Below are 22,657 nucleotides of genomic sequence, written 5' to 3' on the forward strand. Positions count from 1 at the left end.
TAGTATAACAATCGAACCGCGTGTATGAGGCTTAAGATTGACCTGTATAACTTCATCCATCTTTCCATCAACTCTGACCAGCTTCCGTGTCCCTGCTAAGAAAAGCATTCCCGCAACATCATGCTGCCACCACCATGTTTCACGGTGGGGATGGGGTGTTCAGAGTGATGTGCAGTGTTCATTTTCTGCCACAGATAGCGTTTTACTTTTAGGCCAAAACTTTCAATTTTGGTCTCATCTGACCAGAGCACCTTCTTCCACATGTTGTTATTATTATACACGATTTATATAGTGTCAAGAGTTTATGCAGCGCTTTACAATGTATAGGGTGACAGCACAATTATAGTATAGTTCAATACAGAAGGTACAAGAGGGCCCTGCTTGTAGAGCTTACATTCTAAAGAGAGGGGGTGGTGGTACAAAAGGTAGCTGCAGTATTCTTATTAAGTTTGCTGTGTCCCCCACATGGCTTCTCGCAAACTGCAAATGGCTTTCTTATTGCCACACTTCCATAAAGGCCAGATTTGTGGAGTGCTCGACTAATAGTTATCCTGTGAACAAATTCTCCCACCTGAGCTGTGGATCTCTTCAGCTCCTCCATGGAGTTACCATGGGCCTCTTGGCTGCTTCTCTGATTAATGCTCCCCTTGCCCGGCCTAAGTTTAGGTGGATGGCCATGTCTTGGTAGGTTTGCAGTTGTGCCACACTCTTTCCATTTTTGGATGATGGATTTAATAGTCCTCCGTAAGATGTTCAAAACTTGAGATTTTTTTTTATACCTTAACCCTGCTTTAAACTTCTCCACAACTTTATCCCTTAGGGTGCATTCACACCACGATTTTGTCATCCGTTTTTTACTCACGATTTTAGCTTTAAAATCGTACAAATCTGTATGGCAAAACGGATCCATTCACTGCCATTCATTAATTTAGGTCCCCAAGTGCATCCGATTTGATCCGCATACGATTTAATACGATTTAAAATCGTATCAAAAAACGTGTCTGCCCACGATTTTTGGTCCTGATTTGAAATCGTATTACAATCGTGTCCGTTTTTTTTTTATATTGTGGTCAATGTAAATCGTACTAAATCGGATGACTGTGCGATAAATCGTACCCGATTTTTTATTACTAGGGTTGAGCGAACCCGAACGGAGGTCCCCGCAAATTCAATAACCAGACCCTTTAGGTCTGGTATGGATATTCAGGGGAACCCCGCCGTCAATTTAAAACAAAAATGACGTGCGGTTCCCCCTAAATATCCATAACCAGACCCTTCAGGTCTGGTATGGATATTCAGGGGAACCCCGCCGTCAATTTAAAACAAAAATGACGTGCGGTTCCCCCTAAATATCCATAACCAAACCCATTATCCGAGCACGTTAACCTGGCCGGCCGCAGAAAAGAGGGGGGGACAGAGTGCGGCCCCCCCTCTCTCCTGAACCGCACCAGGCCACATGCCCTCAACATGGGGAGGATGTCCCCATGTTGATGGGGACAAGGGTCTCATCCCCACAACCCTTGCCCGGTGGTTGTGGGGGTATGCGGGCGGGAGGTTTATCAGAATCTGGAAGACCCCTTTAACAAAGGGGACCCCCAGATCCTGACCCCCCCCCCCCCTGTGTGAAATGGTAATGGGGTACACTGTACCTCTACCATTTCACGAAGGAAGTAAAAAGTATTGTAAAAAAACACACTGACACCAAAGAATAAAGTCCTTTATTAAAAAAAAAAAAAAAAAAAAAAATCCAGCGCTGAAAAATCCACTCGTTCCCGGCTTCCAGCGTTGTCCTGATCCTGCGACGGGTGCGGGTGATCTCCCGCGATGAGAAGATCCAGCGTCGGGTGATCTCAGCTCCGGCGATGTGCTGCTGCGCCGGATGGATGGATCTTCACATCGCCGGAGCGGAGATCACCCGACGCTGGATCTTCTCATCGCGGGAGATCACCCGCACCCGTCGCAGGATCAGGACAACGCTGGAAGCCGGGAACGAGTGGATTTTTCAGCGCTGGATTTTTTTTTATTTTTTTTTTTAATAAAGGACTTTATTCTTTGGTGTCAGTGTGTTTTTTTACAATACTTTTTACTTCCTTCGTGAAATGGTAGAGGTACAGTGTACCCCATTACCATTTCACACAGGGGGGGGGTCAGGATCTGGGGGTCCCCTTTGTTAAAGGGGTCTTCCAGATTCTGATAAACCTCCCGCCCGCATACCCCCACAACCACCGGGCAAGGGTTGTGGGGATGAGACCCTTGTCCCCATCAACATGGGGACGTCCTCCCCATGTTGAGGGCATGTGGCCTGGTGCGGTTCAGGAGAGAGGGGGGGCCGCACTCTGTCCCCCCCTCTTTTCTGCGGCCGGCCAGGTCAACGTGCTCGGATAATGGGTCTGGTTATGGATATTTAGGGGGAACCGCACGTCATTTTTGTTTTAAATTGACGGCGGGGTTCCCCTGAATATCCATACCAGACCTGAAGGGTCTGGTTATGGATATTTACCGGGAACCGCACGTCACTTTTGTTTTAAATTGCCGGCGGGGTTCCCCTGAATATCCATAACTTCAAAAATCTTCTTTTTCCCAGACATTATTTAAAATCAGGATCTGATTTTTTAGTGACAATTTTGACATACGATTACATACGATTTTGTCACATACGATTCCATCCGATTTAACGGTCCGTTTATCGGATGGTAAAATCGTGGTGTGAACCTAGCCTTACCTGTCTGGTGTGTTCCTTGGCCTTCATGATGCCGTTTGTTCTCTAGGTTCTCTAACAAACCTCTGAGGTTAGGCTGGGTTCACACTACGGTTTTCCCGTCCGTCAGCCGCATACGATTTATATGAAAAAACGTATGCGGCTGAAACGGACGGGAACTTATGGAACCGCACACATGTGCGTTTTCCATTAACATTAATGTTAAAGGAAAACGTATGCGTTTGCCATACTGTTTTAAAAACGACCGCAAAACCGTGGTTGAACACGGTTTTGCGGACGTTTAAAAAACGTTTTGCCAGCAAATCGTACGCACCCGGATGCATCTGAGTGCATACGATTTGCAATGCATTCTCTATCTATACGTTTTCCCGTCCGGGCCCGTACGTTTTCAATACTGAAATCGTATGCGGCTGACGGACGGGAAAACCGTAGTGTGAACCCAGCCTTACACAGAAAAGCTGTATTTATACTGAGATTAAATTACACACAGGTGGACTCTATTTACTAATTAGGTGACTTCTGAAGGCAATTGCTTCCACTGGATTTTGGTTAGGGGTATTAGAGCACAGGGGGCTGAATACAAATGCATGCCAAGCTTTTCAGATATTTATTTGTAAAAAAAAATGAAAGCCATTTATAATTTTCCTTCCACTTTGCAATTAATTGCCACTTTGTGTTGGTCTATCACAAAAATACCAATATTTTTTTGTTACAATTTTGGTTTTAACATGACAAAATGTGGAATATTTCAAGGGGTGTGAATACTCTTTCAAGGCACTGTATATATACAGTGTGTATATATATATATATATATATATATATATATATATATATATATATATATATATATATATATATATATATATATTCATATATATATATATATATATATATATATATATATATATATATATATATATACACATACACACACAATAAATTGTGCCCAAAGTGTCAATATTTTGTGTGGCCACCATTATGTTCCAGCATCCTTAACCCTCTTGGGCATGGAGTTCACCAGAGCTCCACAGGTTGCCACTGGAGTCCTCTTCCACTCCTCCATGAAGGAGCTGGTGGATGTTAGAGATCTTGCACACCTCCACCTTCCGTTTTAGCAAGGCAGTGGTTGTCTTGGAGGTAGGGTTGCCAACTTATCCCTTTAAAACAGAACACATATTAATTACACAGGTTCTGTGGCTGATTAAGGAGGTAATTAAACTCACTTGGTGCCTTATTTGCATTAAATTAGCCTCAGAACCTGTGTAATTAATATGTGTTCTGTTTTAAAGGGATGAGTTGGCAACCCTACTTGGAGGTGTCTTTGGGGTCATTATTATGTTGGATTACTGCCCTGGGGCCTAGTCTCCGAAGGGAGAGGTTCATGCTCTGCTTCACTATGTCACAGTACATGTTGGCATTCATGGTTCACTCAATGAACTGTAGCTCCCCAGTGCCGGCAGCAGTCATGCAGCCCCAGTCCATGAAACTCCCACCACCATGCTTGACTGTAGGAAAGACACACATGTCTGTACTCCTCACCTGGTTGCCGCCACACACACTCGACACCATCTGAACCAAATAAAGGTATCTTGGTCTCATCAGACCACAGGACATGGTTCCAGTAATCCATGTCCTTAGTCTGCTTGTCTTCAGCAAACTGTTTGCAGGCTTTCTTGTGCATCAACTTTAGAAGAGCATTCCTTCTGGGATGACAGCCATGCAGACCAATTTGATGCAGTGTGTGGCGAGCACTAAAGCCTCGGACACACGATCAGTCCATCCGATGAAAACGGTCTGAAGGACAGTTGTCCTAGGTTAACCGATGAAGCTGACTGATGGTCCGTCACGCGTACACACCATAGGTTAAATAACCGATCTTTTTAGAACGCGGTGACGTAAAACACAACGATGTGCTAAAAAAAAACTAAGTTCAATGCTTCCAAGCATGCGTCGGTTTTGACCTATCGGTTAGCAATCCATCGGTTAAATTTTAAAGCAAGTCTGCTTTTTTTTAACCGAAGGTTAAATAACCTATGGCGCCCACACACGATCGGTTTGGACTGATGAAAACGGTCCATCAGACCGTTTTCATTGGTTTAACCTATCGTGTGTCTACGAGCCTTAACAGGCTGACCCCCCACATCTTTAACCTCTGCAGCAATGCTGGCAGAACTCATACGTTTATTTCCCAAAGACAACCTCTGGATATGACTCTGAGCATGTGCACTCAACTTCTTTGGTCAACCATGGCGAGGCCTGTTCTAAGTGGAACCGGTCCTGTCCACTGTATGGTCTTGGCCACCATGCTGCTGCTCAGTTTCAGGGTCTTGACAATCTTTTTATAGCCTATGCCATCTTTATGTAGAGCAACAATTCTTTTTTTCAGATCCTCAGAGAGTTCTTTGCCATGAGGTGCCATGTTGAACTTCCAATGACCAGTATGAGCGAGTGAGAGCGATAACACAAAATTTAACACACCTGCTCACACTCACACCTGAGACCTTGTAACACTAACGAGTCACATGACACTGGGAGGGAAAATAGCTAATTGGGCCCAATTTGGACATTTTTCACTTAGGGGTGTACTCACTTTTGTCGCCACCAGTTTAGACATTAACCACTTAAGCCCCGGACCAATATGCTGGCTAAAGACCCAAGGGGTTTTTACAGTTCGGGACTGCGTCGCTTTAACAGACAATTGCGCGGTCGTGCGAAGTGGCTCCCAAACAAAATTGGCGTCCTTTTTTCCCCACAAATAGAGCTTTCTTTTGGTGGTATTTGATCACCTCTGCGGTTTTTATTTTTTGCGCTATAAACAAAAATAGAGCGACAATTTTGAAAAAAATGCAATATTTTTTACTTTTTGCTGTAATGAATATCCCCCAAAAACATATATATAAAAAAAAAATTTCCTCAGTTTAGGCCGATACGTATTCTTCTACCTATTTTTGGTAAAACAAATTGCAATAATCGTTTATCGGTTGGTTTGCGCAAAATTTATAGCGTTTACAAAATAGGGGATAGTTTTTTTGCATTTTTATTTTTTTTATTTTTTTTACTAGTAATGGCGGCGATCAGCGATTTTATTCATGACTGCGACATTATGGCGGACACTTCGGACAATTTTGACACATTTTTGGGACCATTGTCATTTTCACAGCAAAAAATGCATTTAAATTGCATTGTTTATTGTGAAAATGACAGTTGCAGTTTGGGAGTTAAACACAGGGGGCGCTCTAACATTTAGGGATCACTGTGTATGTGTTTACTAGTGTAGGGGGGTGTGGCTGTAGGAATGACGTCATCGATCGAGTCTCCCCTATAGAGGGGATCACCCGATCGATGCGCCACCACAGTGAAGCACGGGGAAGCCGTGTTTACACACGGCTCTCCCCGTTCTTCAGCTCCAGGGAAGCGATCACGATGGAGCAGCTATAAACAAATAGCCGCGCCGTCGTCCCGGATCGCTCCCCGAGCGGACCCGACCTCCGCATGTACCGGGGGGGGGGGTCCCCCCACCCACGTCGAGCAGAGGACGTACAGGTACGTGATTGTGCCTGTCCGTGCCATTCTGCCAACGTAAATGTACATGAGGAGGTCGGGAAGTGGTTAATAGCTGTGTGTTGAGTTATTTTGAGGGGACAGAAAATGTACACTGTTATACAAGCTGTACACTCACTACTTTACATTGTAGAAAAGTGTAATTTCTTTAGTGTTAAAATATATAAAAAATGTGAGGGGTGTACTAAGTTTTGTGAGATACTGTACATACACAGTGCTCAGCATCAATTTGTCATCGATTTGTCAGAAAATCTTTTCTTTGCTTTCAGAATCAACATTTTGCTATGGGACACTATACTACACTATACTACAAAACTACTACAAAAAAGCAGCGGCTTCCAATAAGTTGAGATTATGATGACAACTGAATTCAGTACACTAGTAAAAATAAAAATAAAACCGCTCTTAGTGCTTAACAATAAGTCCCCTTTCTCACAGGGTGGGCTCAGTTGCGGCTGGTGCTCCCTTTTTTTTGGGGGGGGGGGGCAGAATTAACCTCTGTTAAAGATAAGTATCTGGTATGGATTGTGGGGGGCCCCCAATGCCATTGTTTTCATGAATTTCTATAATGTCCATTTTTTTTTTTTTTACATTCAGCTGTCAGTGGGGAACCCTGCTGACAGCTGATGACTCATTGGTTGTTAAGGATGCGGCGGCCATGGGAAAACAACCAGCTATATACAAAGTTTTTAAAGAGGAATAAAAAAACACAAAACGCAAAATGCATGAAAACTGCAAGCAACAAACACATCAAAAACGTGGGTTTAAAAACCCAAAAGGCACTTAGTCTAGAACCTAGACTAAGAAGGAATTTCATCCTACTTTGTAGAGTATTCTGCTCAAAGTTGCTACATGGGCCCAATCACATACACTACATGCAAGAGTGTGACAGGCAGTGCTTGCTGCCTGTCAAAATCTGCATGTAGTATTAAAATTGCCACAACATGATGCAAAGCATTTTGGCTAAGGCAATGTGTATGCACACAAGTGGCACCATGTTTACTTGTAGGTGGGCTGTAAAAAAAAGCAAAATCAATCTCCTGATTTAACTGCCCCCTAATTGCCTCTGTGCAATTTGTCCCCCTGTATCATATAAAATACCTGGCTGATTCTGCCTGATTCTGCCCTCCCCCTGAAAACTGACCACGGTTTATAATGGCTGCTGAGCCCTGACACTGTGGTCAGTTTGCGTGCCTCCGTCATCCGCAGCCAGATTCCTCCACTCCCCAGCCCTCCCCTCCTGCTGCTTTCATAGCTACAATTTAATCATACAATCCCCTCTGTAAAATAACATTATGTGCCCCAATGTCTGTGTTAAAATGTAAAAAATTATTTCAGTAATAGTCAAAAAAATAAAAGAGTCCTAATAATGACTAGAAAGGAAATTATCATAGTTAAAAATCTTTTTATCTGAATGTTGCATCTATATTCATGCCAGTAAAAAAATAAAAAAACAAAACATAGGTTTAATAGGAAAATATGGGTCATAATGGCAGCATGTAAGCCACTATTATCACCATGAGCTGCAGAGATACCTCACGGATAATGCTGTCAACCCATACAAACTGGTCAGACAAGACTGCAGATAATGATAACGGTTTGTCATTTGTTTTACAACATACACATTAAAAAATATATTTTTTTTTTACAACTTGTGTATATTTTATGAAATTAACATACACTGTAATTCCTCCTTAATAATGAGTAACAATGAATTTACCAGATATCTAGATCGGAGGAATAATCAGTAGCACCTAGAAGAACATCTGGTGGGCGGTACCACAGAGTGACCACTTCTGAGGAGTACGTCTGACTGGGGATTGACTTTGCTCGGGCAAGACCTGTAGAGAGATCAGAGCACATTGCAAGACATCACACAAAGTCTGAAATCAGCAAAATTCATCAGTCTGCTGTAAGCTATTATAACTTGCATACTCTAATGTCATCAAATTCATCAGTCTGCTGTAAGCTATTAGTAACCTTTATAGTCTAATGTCACCAAATGCATCAGTCTGCTGTAAACTATTAGTAACCTGCATAGTCTAATGTCACCAAATTCTTCAGTATATATTTCCTATACAATCTGATGCCATCAAAATGCATCAGTCTGCTGTAAACTGTTTATTTTCTCCAAAATCTGATATCAACAAAGTGCATCAGTCTGCTGTAAACTGATGATTCCCTAACTCTTCTGGTTTCACTAGAATGCATTTGTTTGTTTAACCACAACACATAATGCCATCAAAATGCATTTCAAATGAAGCGCCTGTGTACCTTCAGTACAGGTGCTATGTTGAATTTAGAGGGGGATGAGAGAGTTACTTTGCTCTCATCCATGTTGATTTGTGTAAATTGGGTTTCTGCCAGGCTGGGCTGTTCTGTGGTTCCATTTTGTGTTCCAGAGATACATTTCCATCTCTGGATAGCAGGTGGCGCCAGAGGAGTCCAGGCCTTTCTCCAGCAGCCAATCAGAGGAGTGTTTCCTTCGCGGGGCATGCTGGGGGAGGGTATTTCTTGGGCAGACGCCATTTTGTGGGGTCTTCGCTCGTTCCTGGTTCCAGGTGTGGCACCCACCTTTAGGGTGTGTGCACATCACGGGCCCCGGCGAGATGGCCTACCAGACCGGGGCGCACGTTCTACGCGGAGTTCCCAGTTCTGGGCCCTCATGGCCCAGAGCAACTGAAGCTGAAAAGGGGCCCCAGTGACTTACTGGGTCCCCACATTCTATGAAGGAGATCCCAAGCGAGTTGTGCTGTTCTGTGGGGAGTCGGTCTGAGGTGAGCCCGGAGGCAGGTGATCCAATAGGGCTTAGACAATCCATCGGGGATCTGGGTGACCGGACACTGAGAAGTTGTATGCCGCAACTTGTCAATCGGTGACCCCAAAACCAAGAAGTCTACCTGAGGGAGATTCAGGCAAAATTATATTCATTGAGAGGATTCGCTCTATTGTCTACGTTCCTGAGTAGAGGGCCTGTGGCAGAGGTTCCACTCCTAATTCTAATTCTATTAGAGCTAAGTCAGTGGCAGAGACTTGTTCCTTCTCAAAAAATCCGGGTGATACTCTGGCTAACAGGTCGGTGTGAGAGGCCTGTCCAGGTACACTATACCCACTCCGGCTGGAGTGGCGATGTGAGTTAAAGTCCCATTGGAGGCAGGACTGCTTCTGTTATCCATAGGCCTGAATCTGCAAATTCTCCTTTCACCAACCTTTCTCTATCTACCTCAAGTTGACTGTTTGCTGTGTTAGGCAAGTAATAAAAGCACAGAAAACGACATCCTGCTGTTTGGACATTCCGTCATTGCTCATCATCATCCCTAGACACATCACAGAGGTAACATAACATGCTGTCAGGGACATACTGCTCGCTCTCCTTGGCGCGCGCCTATGCGCATGCGCCAACCACGGACCTTGCACGCACCTATACAGCCGTTGCGCGCCTGTGCGCATGTGCGTGCGTTAGACGAACCTTGGCGCCCTGCAGCCTATAAAAGACGCTGTAGGGATGCTGCACCTCGCGGCTTGATCTGCATCTGTTCCCTTGTATTCCTGTTCCTGTTTGAAGCATTATGTTCCAGTGTATGACCCGGCTTCTCCTGACCTTGCTCCTATCTCCAGTCCAGACTTCGGCTTGTTTGACCCTGCTCAGTTCTCTTACCTGTTGCTTAGACCCAGCCTGGACTCTGACTATTCTCCTGCCTGCCATTTGTGCTGTTGCTCTCAAGTGTATGACCCGGCCTGCCTGACTCTGCTGCTCTGTTGACCTGCATCACCTGCTCTGCTGATCTATATCTGCTGCCCTGCTGACCTGGGTCACCTGCTTCCTGCCCAGCAACTACCAGAACAGGCACCCTTACCTCACCGTGCTCTTACCACCACTGTCCCCATTCCAGTGGTCTCTGAGCCGGGGGTTGTACAGGAGGTCTTCCTCCACGCATCAGGCTCACACCCAGGTACTTAACACATGCCGTTCCAAATCTAACCAGCGGCTCCTGAGTGGGTAGCGCTACACAAATAAATCAATTATAAAAATTATTTAAAAAAAAAGAATGCTATTTCAATTCCTAGCTATTATATGGAGTAAAATAAACCTTTCCTGAGAGAAACCTGAAGCCTGCCATTGCTAAGGTCTCACTCTGAAAATGCTAGTTGCTTGACTGTCAGGCTGTCTCTTACCAAGGCCCACTTTCATATTGCACACATTTCCTTTCTGCATTAAACAAGACATTACAGCTCTCAGGAACATTTTACTTGGTATTTCACAATCGGTGACAAAATTGTACGTATACAACACCGTGAAAACATTGTCATACAACAGGCTTTAGGTCAGTGGGAGTAAAATATGTCCCTACATTGATGGTCAATGAGAGTTATAAATGTCCCATCATCAGTAGCAGTAAAACAAGCCCATCACTGGGAGTAAAAAATACCCCTGTGTCAATAGGAATAATAAATGGCCCAGCTTCAGTGGACAGTGGGAGTAAAAAATTACCCTGCATTAGTGGGAGTGAAGCCACATGGACTATACTTGCAACGAACAGCTATTCCCTGCCCTATCTGTATACCATATTATCCCTCTAGTGCTCAGCGTTGTCAAACTAACATCATATTTCCGAGCCCAACCAATGGGATTGTGGGATTGGTAGTTCCAACAGACGGCTGTTCCCCTGCATGACTATGGATCAGGACTACATATCCTGGGGATCTTTGCTACCACCAGGGAGATTGCTGGGAAGAACTAAAAAAAGACACCAGAAACCCGCCCTGCGCTCTCTTCTTCCGGGACTTCGTTTGCGAAGGACCTCTCCACGCCTGAAGAGTGAGGTTGCAGCCTACCACGTGGTCCACAGCATTCTTACCTGATCGAAAAGGGGTCTGCTGTTTATCGGATTTCCAATCAGCAACGTCTCCACAGTGCAGCAACCCACGCTTTGTGCTCTGTAACGGGGGATCATCACAAGCGGATCTGCAGCCAGAACGTCTATTCGGGGGTCGCTAGCTGGAAGGCGTTCATTCGGCCTGGTCGTTGGGGAGAGGGCCATTGCCCATCTGGAATCCCGCTTTAAGCAAAGTCATCTGATTGCCATCTTAAAGTGGCTACCTTTCAGGATCTTGGCAAACAACTATTTAGAATTTGCTGGGCAGCTAGTTCCCTCGTTTATTCTCCATTTTTTTTGTTTTTGTTTTCAACACTCAACAAACTTTGCATTGGTTTTTTAAAGCAGTAACATGTGTTTAATGTAATCCAGATATTGGCTATGTATTTTTTTACACACATGCATCCCATTAACCTGCCAAGACTGAACATTTCATTAACCTGAAGAGTTTGTTTAATCTTATTCATTGTGATCTAATTACAAATGAAGTGTACTCTAAAGGCCTGTTGCTCCAACTACTCTGATGTAATTGTATCAGCTGTGTTGGACTTACCAAAATCAGCCAGTTTGAGCTCCCCTAGGTAGCTGATAAGAAGATTCTGTGGTTTTAGGTCTCGATGCAGGATGTGCTGGTGATGGATATAGGCCAGACCTCTGAGCAACTGGAACATGAAGAGCTACACAAGGAGATAACAAGTCTGAGATCAAAAGAGGAGCCTTTATACTTTGCACATAACTACTTTCACTGTGTTCTTGCATCTTCTGGTTAGCATCAACCATGCGTAAGCCACCTTTTTTATTTGTTATACAAAAATATTCTATGATTGATGTAGAATGAGTTATATGGAACTGGTAACAAAAATAAATACTGACAGTAAAATGTCCAGGGCAAATCACACAACTCTAATAGACAAGTAACGGCTAAGTACAGCATGATTATAGAAAGATAAGGCTCACATACTATAGGTGTTCTTTTCTTTGCCTGTCAACTGGGATGACACAATGCAAATAGCCTATTGCATTGATAGAATACATAAAAAAAAATGGTGTTGCCTTTAGAACTGCTTCAATTAGGTACTGGCCTATTGCATTAGGGTATGCACACCAGAGCTCAAACACACATATGTGTGTGTGTGTGTGTGTGTGTGTGTGTATATATATATATATATATATATATATATATATATACACACACACACACACACTCTTATAAATAAATGTAAACAAATATTTTTAAATTTAATAAAACATGGACAATATCAGAAGGGCAGTGGACAGCGTCAGTAGAGCAGAGATTGGTGCCGGTAGGACAGTGGGTGGTGTCAGTCATTACAGCAGTGGATGTATCAGTAGGGCAGAGATTGGTGTCAGTAGGGCAGTGGATGGTGCCAGTCATTACAGCCGTGGACGGTGAATGTACTGTACCAGTGGGGCAGAGATTGGTGCCAGTAGGACAGTGGATGGTGTCAGTCATTACAGCAGTGGATGTATCAGTAGGGAAGAGATTGGTGTCAGTAGGACAGTGGATGGTGTCAGTCATTACAGCAGTGGATGTATCAGTAGGGCAGAGATTGGTGTCAGTAGGACAGTGGATGGTGTCAGTCATTACAGCAGTGGATGTATCAGTAGGGAAGAGATTGGTGTCAGTAGGACAGTGGATGGTGTCAGTCATTACAGCAGTGTATGTATCAGTAGGGCAGATATTGGTGTCAGTAGGGCAGTGGATGGTGTTAGTCATTACAGCAGTGTATGTATCAGTAGGGCAGAGATTGGTTTCAGTAGGGCAGTGGAGGGTGTCAGTCATTACAGCAGTGGATGTATCAGTAGGGCAGAGATTGGTGTCAGTAGGGCAGCGGATGGTGTCAGTCATTACAGCCGTGGATGTACTGTACCAGTGGGGCAGAGATTGGTGCCAGTAGGACAGTGGATGGTGTCAGTCATTACAGCAGTGGATGTATCAGTAGGGCAGAGATTGGTGTCAGTAGGGCAGTGGATGGTGTCAGTCATTACAGCAGTGTATGTATCAGTAGAGCAGAGATTGGTGCCAGTAGGACAGTGGATGTGTCAGTCATTACAGCAGTGGATGTATCAGTAGGGCAGATATTGGTGTCAGTAGGGCAGTGGATGGTGTTAGTCATTACAGCAGTGTATGTATCAGTAGGGCAGAGATTGGTTTCAGTAGGGCAGTGGAGGGTGTCAGTCATTACAGCAGTGGATGTATCAGTAGGGCAGAGATTGGTGTCAGTAGGGCAGCGGACTTTGTCATTAGGACAGTGGACAGTGTCAATAGGGCAGAGATTGCCGTATTTACCGTCCCCTTCCCCGCTCAACCTGAAACATCCCCTCAGCAGCTGCCAGGAAAGGCAAGGAGGGAAGGCAGGAGCTATGTGGGGGTACGGGGGGATGGACAGGGGGAGCTGTCACTGCACGGGTGATTAGAATGTGCCCAGGCACACTTGGCACACCCTGTGCGTATGCCTAGGAACTTAACTCAGTTGTCAGAGACTATACCGAACGGCAATAGCAGCAGCATTATTTATAAGGAGCACACACAAAGAGGGGGTACACAGGACAACTTGTTCTGGTGCCAGAATCTCGGTGCTGTATTAGTACAGGCACTACCTGCTTGGCACAAAGAGGATCCTGGTAAAAGGGATACAGAGTGAGGGGTTCCATTTATGGGTAGGGGTTCATTTTAAAGTTTAGGTTTAAGTTTAGGTTTATTGTAAAGATCAGGGCCTACTTATAGTGTGGTCTCAGAATAGGAAAAGTTCTTTACAGCCCCAGCACCAGGAGACTCATGTCAAGATTACTAAGTGTCGAAAAGTTCAGCTGCTGGAAAACTAAGTAAAGGAGCGAGGCATAAATTAACTATATAAAGTTAATTAATAACTTAATTCTACGAAGTGTAAATTATATAGATGTCACTACTAGGGATGAGCCGAACACCCCCCGAACGCGCGAACACTGTTAATGTCTATGGGACTTTAATAAAAGTACTCGTTTTAAAGGCTAATATGCAAGTTATTGTCATAAAAAGTGTTTGGGAACCTGGGTCCTGCCCCAGGGGACATGTATCAATGCAAAAAAAAAGCAGTTATTTTAATAATGCTTAAAGTAAAACAATAAAAGTGAAATGTTCCTTTAAATTTCGTACCTGGGGGGTGTCTATAGTATGCCTGTAAATTAGCGCATGTTTCCTGTGTTTATAACAGTCCCTGCACAAAATAAAATTTTTGAAGAAAAAAAAGTCTATAATGAATTGTCGGGTCCCGGCAATACAGATAAGTCATTGAAAAAACGACATGGGTTCCAAAAAAAATAAATAAAAAATGTGTGGGGGTCCCCCCAAATTCCATTACCAGGCCCTTCAGGTCTGGTATGGATAGTAAGGGGAACCCTGTGCCAATTTTTTTTAGAAAATGGCGTGGGGTTCCCCCCAAAAATCCATACCAGACCCTTCAGGTCTGGTATGGATTTTAAGGGGAACCCCATGCCAAAATAATAAAAAATGGCGTGGGGTTCCCCCCAAAAATCCATACCAGACCCTTATCCGAGCACGCAACCTGGCAGGTCACAGGAAAATAGGGGGGATGAGAGAGCGCCCCCCCTCCTGAACCGTACCAGGCCACATGCCCTCAACATGGGGAGGATGTCCCCCTGTTGATGGGGACAAGGGCCTCATCCCCACAACCCTTGTCCGGTGGTTGTGGGGGTCTGCGGGAGGGGGGCTTATTGGAATCTGGAAGCCCCTTTAACAAAGGGCACCCCCCAGATGTCGGCCCTCCTATGTGAATTGGTTACGGGGTACATTGTACCCCTACCATTTCACCCAAAAAAGTGAGAAAAAGGGAAAAAAACACACACACAAAGTTGGGACAAGTCCTTTAATAATAAAAAAATATTCCAGCGCTGTAATCCTTCTACAAGTCCGACCCGCCGCTACGAACGATACTGTCTCCATAGGTGGATCCCGGCCAAATGACGCGCGACCCGTCTGACAGCTGTTTTGTAACCGATGGCGGAGCCAACCGTGTCCTCGGCCCTCTGGCTTTCGCACTGGAGAAACAGCGGCCGCTGTTTCAGGTCGGTATTATAGCATCTGCAAACCGCCCCAGTGTGAAAGGGGTTTAACATGTATTTTTCTGTACTTAGGGAAAATATACTTCGCCTAAAAAAAAAGGCCGACTAGTTGCAATATATTACATTTTTGTTATTACATTTAGATATCCTGCAGTGTTCATTTAATTTGGGATTCCCAATGCACAAAAATGGTGCTTGTACTGATTTTAGCAACGCAACGTTTTATACAACACAATGGGGGTTAATTACGAAAGACAAATCCACTTTGCACTACAAGTGCAAACTACAAGTGCAAATTGCACTTGAAATTGCACTTGGAAGTGCAGTCGCTGTAGATCCGAGGGTGGCATGCAAGGGATATAAAAAACAGCATTTTAGCTTGCACATGATTGGATGATAAAATCAGCAGAGCTTCCCCTCATTTCATATCTTCCCCTCAGATTTACAGAACTTTGCACTTGTAGTTTGCACTTGTATTGCAAAGTGGATTTTCCTTTCATAAATAACCCCCACTGAGTGCGTTACTGTGTGTGCACTGCAGTGAACTGCAACAGCAGCACAGGTGGGTTTGGAAGGTGCATTAGGATGCGGTTTAGAGTGAATAGCATCACAGCATCCCATTCTGCATAATATGCATTGCCTCACATTATTGCAGCACATTAGTGTTAATCCAGCCTTAATAACAAGCTAAAAGCCACACAGTTTCTTTCCACTAGTATGTAATAAAAATAAAAGCTGTTAATCTTTTTTTTTTATAATCAGTTTTCATTATGATTTTTTAGAAAAATACACAATTTTAACCAAACCCCAACTGAGAAAAGTGACTTACAATATATATATATATATATATATATAGTGCAAGAAAAGTTATAGTGCCGGAATTGCAATGTAGGGGTCCCCCAAGGTCCTGCCCTCGGACCCCTCCTCTTCTCCATCTACATTCTCCAGCTTTGGTCACTCTAAAAACTCCCATGGCTTCTCTATGCTGACGACACAAATCTATGTCTGTACTACTCATCTCACTCCTTCAGTCTTCTCTTGCATTAATAACTGACAAGTCAGCAAGGATGTCACACCACTTCCTCAAACTCAATCTTCCTAAAACTGAGGTCATAATATTTCCTCCTGCCCGTGCCCCCTCTCCTGAATTCTCCATCAAGATCAATAATACAACCATCAGTCCGACCCTTCATGCCAGGGTGCTAGGTGTAATCCTGGACTCTGACCTGTCCTTTCAGCCTCAAATCCAATCGCTGTCCAAATCTTGTAGACTTGTAGACTTCACCTATGTAAAATCTCTGAAATACATCCCTTTTTAACCACTAAGCAGCTTATTCACTCATTGTTATTTCTCGCCTTGACTTTTGTAACTCCCTCCTCATTGGCCTACCGCTCCACATCACCTCTTCCGGCTATCATGAATGCTGCTGCCAGACTCATCCACCTTTCCAACTGTTCAGTGTCTGCCACCCCTCTCTGCCATTCCCTCCACTGGCTTCCGATTACCCAACGTATAAAAAATCAAAACACTAGCAATAACATACAATGCCATTTACAACTCTTCCCGTGAGCTACATCCCCAACCTTGTCTCCAAATATCACCCAAACCTTCTAGCTCCCTTGTCTCCTCCTCCCATGCTTGTCTCCAGGATTTCTCCAGAGCCTCTCCCATCCTCTGGAACTCACTACCCTAATCTGTCTGTCTGTCTCCTACTCTGTCCACTTTTAGGTGATCCCTGAAGACTCATCTCTTCAGGGAAGCCTATCCTGCCTTCAGCTAATAACTGAATTTTATATTTCTCTCATCAGTTACATCCCTTACAATTATTACCTTTTGTTTTACCAGCCCCTCCCTATTAGATTGTAAGCTCACAGGAGCAGGGCCCTCTTAACCCTCTTGTATTGCCACTGTATTGTCTTTCTTTATATTGTAAAGGGGTGTGCAAACTGTTGGCGCTATATAAATCCTGTATAATAATATATTATTAATAATAATAATAATAATAATATATAAAAAGCAATACCAATGACCATAGGCAGTATAAGAAGAGTAGAAAGCCTGACCAGCATTCCTGACATTGGGTGTAAGCATAACAAGGTAAATTATGTGATAGCTCGTATTCTGAAAGACCATGTGAGGGCTGAAAACTCATTCATAATTATTATTGAAACGTGAGCTTCACAGAGAACAGATCAGTATTGCAAGAAGAATTAGGCCTATTCTGGTTTCAAGCGGATGAGTCCTAGGTGTCATTGTCTGACCTTAGATATATGAATAAAAACAGGATCTCACCCGGACATTGTATGGCAGAAGTCCTCCAGGATGCTGGGCCATGTACTGAGACAGGTCTGTATGCTGCAGAAATATAATATTATATAAAGTATCAGCAAATCAAGCCCTTAAATAAAATAAAAAAAAGTTAGTATTTACCATAGACCTTTCTTTATATAAAACACCTATTACCTATCTAATAGTTAACATTTCTTGTTGCTTGACCTCATCAGTTCCACTTCCCAAAACCTTTATTTTCTGACTACAGTAGGTTTTATTTTTCTTCAGACTTTAGATAGGATATTTGAGGATACTCAAAAGAATAGTATGAGAGTCAAGAATAAGTGCAGTTTATGAATAAGTATGTCATGTTGGCTTTATACTAGTCTTATATTGCTATTCAGAGGGTGAGAAGTATACTTTTAATTATCTTATTGTATTACAATTAAATCTGATTGATTGTTCTGGGTTACTTCCCTTTCCATGATCATCTCTGTACTGCATTAGTGAGTAAGACTGTGGATATGCCGACATTAGGAAATGAAAATTCTGTCCTCAGTCAGGTTTATTTCTATTATTATTTATTTAAAATCTCAAGAAATGACTAAACATCTGCTGGAAGTTCTTTATTGAGACTATTTAATTGGGCTGAATGATTCAAAATAGATTTGAAAAAAGTCAGTTCATTTTATAGTGATGTCCAAAACAGTGCCACGAGCTCCCCTACAGGACATGCGTGGACATGAAAAAGGATGTAGCGTGGCCTTATATAAAACAAAAAAGCATATCTGTCAAAAGAATAGCTCCATATGTGCTGGCTTTTGTAACTTTTGTTATATGCTCATTTTCTGTTTTATGCCCCCCAAAATTAAGACATACGTTTTATTTTACTGACTGTTTTAAAAGTAGCTGATATTTGTATTGAAAAATGTACTGGTATTAGAAAAAACAACTTGGGTTTATTAAGCTGACTGCACAAATGAAAACATTACTTAGTGGAGGTTTCTTTTTTTTTCTCCTTTTTTTTTTTTAATGCTCATAGGGTTTTTTGTCATTTACCTATAGTTTCTACTTAAAAACACATTTGGTTTAATAAAATATAGGAGGTGTAAGGATAGATGACTGAATGACCAAAGTCCTCTGAAATTTCACCAAGTCTGATTTGTTAATCTGGTGTATAGTGAAAACATCCACCTAATTCCTTAGTTTTGTAGTTATGAAATTATATATATATATATATATATAATATATATATATTATATATATATATATATAATATATATATATATATATATATATATATATAATTAGGGCTGTTACTGATCAAAATTTTTGTGTTCGATTAATCGATTAATTAAGAAAAAAATGCAGAGGCAATTAAATACCACTAAAAGATCTATTTTTGAGAAAAAAAGGACATCAATTTTATTTGGGAACAGCGTCACATGATCGCGCAATTGTCAGGTAAAGTAATGCAGTGCCGTAACTCAGTGCTGTATCGCAAAAAATGGCCTGGTCATGAAAGGGGGGTAAATGTTCCGGAGGTCAAGTTGATAAGTAGACACTTTCCACAAGCATCTTTTCACAGGTTGAAGCAGTATCATAGTTTCCAGTAACAGCCAACTTGTACTTCTACACGATTACAGATGTGAACAACCCAGCATGAAAAGAGGCAAAATGGTTCCATCAGATAAAAAAAAACACTAGGACAGGCATACCTCCCAACCTTTTGAGATGGGAATGAGGGACACCTATCAGCAAAAGTATGCAGGCATAGGACACACCCCTTGCCACGCCCCCCTTAAAGGAGAATTGTACAAAAAAAAAAAGATTTGTTAAACCCACAAGTGCTTTTTTTTACCACTACTATTCCTTTATATTGGCTTTTGGAATTTACAAATGCAGCAATTTAGAAATCAGATGAAAGGTTTAGCACTGGAAAACATTTTTTGATAGATGAAAAGTGCATTTTATATACAACTATATAGATCAGACCAAAATAAGGGACAAACATACCTCCCATCTTTTTGAGATGGGAATGAGGGACACCTATCAGTAAAAGTATGCAGGCATAGAGAACACCCCTTGTCACGCCCCCTTAAAGGAGAATTGTACAAAAAACTAAATTGGTTAAACCCACAAGTGCTTTTTTTTACCACTACTATTCCTTTATATTGGCTTTTAGAATTTACAAATGCAGCAATTTAGAAATTAGATGAAAGGTTTAGCTCTCGGAAACACTTTTTGATAAATAAAAAGTGCATTTTATATACAACTATATGGATCAGACCAAAATGAGTGACAAATGATGAGGAATGAGGGACAGAGGGACAGTGCTCCAAATCTGGGACAGTCCCTCAAAATCAGGGACAGTTGGGAGCTATGGGACAGGTAAGAAAACTTTGTCTAATTATTATTGTTCCCTCAAGATACAGCAGCACTAGAGATGTTGTATGCACATAAAAATGAATGCCAAGCATTTATGTGTATTAGGAAGCTAGTCATGGAGATTACACCTGGTCAGATCTTGCCTGTATATTTGTCTATAGCCTTCGTACACACGATCCAATTTCCATCGGACAAAGTCGTGGAATTTTGTGTGAAGAGCGTTGGCCGTGAACTTGTTTCACATACAAATGGCAAAACTTTGTCAGCTAACAAACAAAAACAACATCGTTTTTATGCTATTTAGCGCCACCCTTTGGGCAACTTCTGCTAATGTTGTCTTATGTTAGCATTGCTTCTGAGCATGCGTCTTTGTATTTTGGATTTTTTTCCAATGAACTTGTGTGCACACGATTGGAAAATCCGACAAGACACATTTGTTGTCAGAAAATTTTAAAGCATGCTATCCCACATTTGTTGTCGAAAATTCTGACAACAATTGTCCGATGGAGCGTACAAAAGGGTCGGATTATCCGACAAAACCCTTCCATCACACAATTGTTGTCGGAAAATCCGATCAGGGCCGGCGCTAGCGCAAGGCAACATTGGCACTTGCCTAAAGGCGCCAGCGTCAGCCAGGGGACAGGGCGGAAAATCAGTTGCGGCCGCCTGAACAAGACCTCAGACCGGCAAATCCAGCAGGGCCGTTTCTACTATGAGTGCGCCGCGTGGGGTGCAGTTCATCCAGGTGCCACAGAGGTGGAGGCGCTCAAGCGCCAGAGTGCTCCGCTCCCTCCTCCTCTCCTTGTCTGAGGCCGTGTTCTAAGCTCTCCATCCACCGTGGTATTCGAGTTCTCCTCCTCTGTCACGATCATCATCTTCTCCACCCGGGCGGCGCAGCTGCACACTGTCCTCTCCAGCTGCCGCCCGGGTGGGGTTTGTCCTGGGGGGAGGGGGGTCGTGGTGGCCTCTGTACTAATGAAGGTGACCATGGTTTGTGGGGGGGTCTGTACTAATGAAGGGTGGTTTGTGGGGGTGTCTGTACTAATTGTGGGGGATGGCTTGTGGGGGGGACTGTACTAATTGTGGGGGATGGCTTGTGGGGGGGGTCTGTACAAATGGAGGGGGTGGTTTGTCCGGGGGGGTCTGTACTAATGGAAAGGGGGTCTCTACTAATGGAGGGGGGTGGTTTGTCCTGTGGGGGGGTCTGTACTAATGGAGGCGGGAGGTTTGTCCTGAGGGGGGGGTCTGTACTAATGGAGGGGGGGTGGTTTGTCCTGGGGGGCAGCAGTGTGTGTGGGCTGCCGCTGCGGGCAGCATCTGAAGGACGGGTCCACGCCGCGCTCACCACACAGGCCGGACACACGCCCGCAGAGCCGCCGCCGTGACTTACAAGGCTTCAGAAACAGGTAAGGGGGACCTGTTTTAAAGTTTCCTGTTTAAAAAAAACACCAAATCCCTGCAATAATATATTAAGCAGCCTGTATAATGTATTATTGCTGGGATTTGTAGTCCTCTGTAACTGCTGGTATTCTGCATTGCGTTTTATATAATGTATTGCTGTGATCTGTTGTTCCTCTATAGCTGCTGGTATTCTCCATTGCGCTGTATAATGAATTATTGCTGGGATTTGCAGTTCCTCTATAACTGGTCAGTGGTAATCTGCATCGCGCAGTATAATCATTATACAGCGCAATGGAGAATACCACCAGCTATAGAGGTCTACAAATCCCAGCAATAGTACATTATATACAACACAATGCAGAATACCAGCAGTTACAGAGGACTACAAATCCCAGCATAGTACATTATACAGTGCAATGCAGAATAACGCCATCTATGCTATCTTTCTCTGTAAAAGATAATAAGTTTAAACGATCAGTTTTAAGCATCATAACCATTAAAGCTTAATGGAGCAAAATGCACCTTTGCCTTAGTTGGTAAAAATCCTTGCACCGTCCCTGAATCCGATCGTGTGTACGAGGCGTAAGGCTAACTTTAGTTACAAATCTTTTATATAAAAGATCATAATAATAAAAATATACAATCACTCACCACATATTCAAAGACAAAAGTTAATGTTTCCCTGGTTTGAATGATGTCATGCAAAAGAACGATATTTGCGGTTTTCATGTCCTTTCAAGAGAGATGCTGAAAAAAAAAAAATCATAAAAATGGAATCAGCTATAAGTATCTTTCAATTGCATTTTATTAACCTGAGTTCCACACTATAGCGATGCAGGAACCAGCGCCATTCCAGCGCCGGTTCCCGCATCGCATCTCTCCCATAAGCAGTTCACGCTGCCTCTGTGAAACCGCTGGGGTGTCAATACATTGTTAATGACACCCCCAGATCAGTTCACAGATCGCAGTGTGAACTTTGGATTTGGACAGGGATCGGATCGCAAGGGTGTGAACACCCATGCCATCTGATTCCAGTGCAGGAAGAAAAAGAGTCCCTGCACCTTTATTGTGCGAATCCAATGCGAGTTCATCCATACAGAGTTGTAAGGAAAAAATGTTTTTGCCTAAATGAATGTCTGCAAGGTAGACAGACAGAATGTGTAATGATTCTGTTAAAAAACGAGTAAATACTATTAAATTCCTTCATCTATATCACCTCCGGCATTCTAGTTTCTGTTCTCTCATTCACTGCCTGGTTTGCGGTGCTCGTTCATGTAAGAACTACATTTCCCAGTATGCAATGCGGAACGCCCAGTATTTCACACCTCCTTGAAGTCTCTAACACGTAGAGAGTGT

General features: G+C 43.1%; 1 protein-coding gene across 1 annotated transcript in view; it reads right to left on the bottom strand.

Annotated features, from left to right (window-relative positions):
- CDK15 (cyclin dependent kinase 15) overlaps positions 1–22,657 on the bottom strand; it is a 241,037-nt gene that overhangs the window by 150,888 nt on the left and 67,492 nt on the right. The window contains 5 exon segments of the mRNA XM_040357238.1: positions 8,001–8,121; positions 11,711–11,834; positions 17,534–17,596; positions 21,953–22,030; positions 22,032–22,048. Coding sequence (XP_040213172.1) covers positions 8,001–8,121; positions 11,711–11,834; positions 17,534–17,596; positions 21,953–22,030; positions 22,032–22,048 — 403 coding nt within the window.

Source organism: Rana temporaria, chromosome 6, assembly GCF_905171775.1.
Source record: "Rana temporaria chromosome 6, aRanTem1.1, whole genome shotgun sequence".
Lineage (NCBI taxonomy): Eukaryota > Metazoa > Chordata > Amphibia > Anura > Ranidae > Rana > Rana temporaria.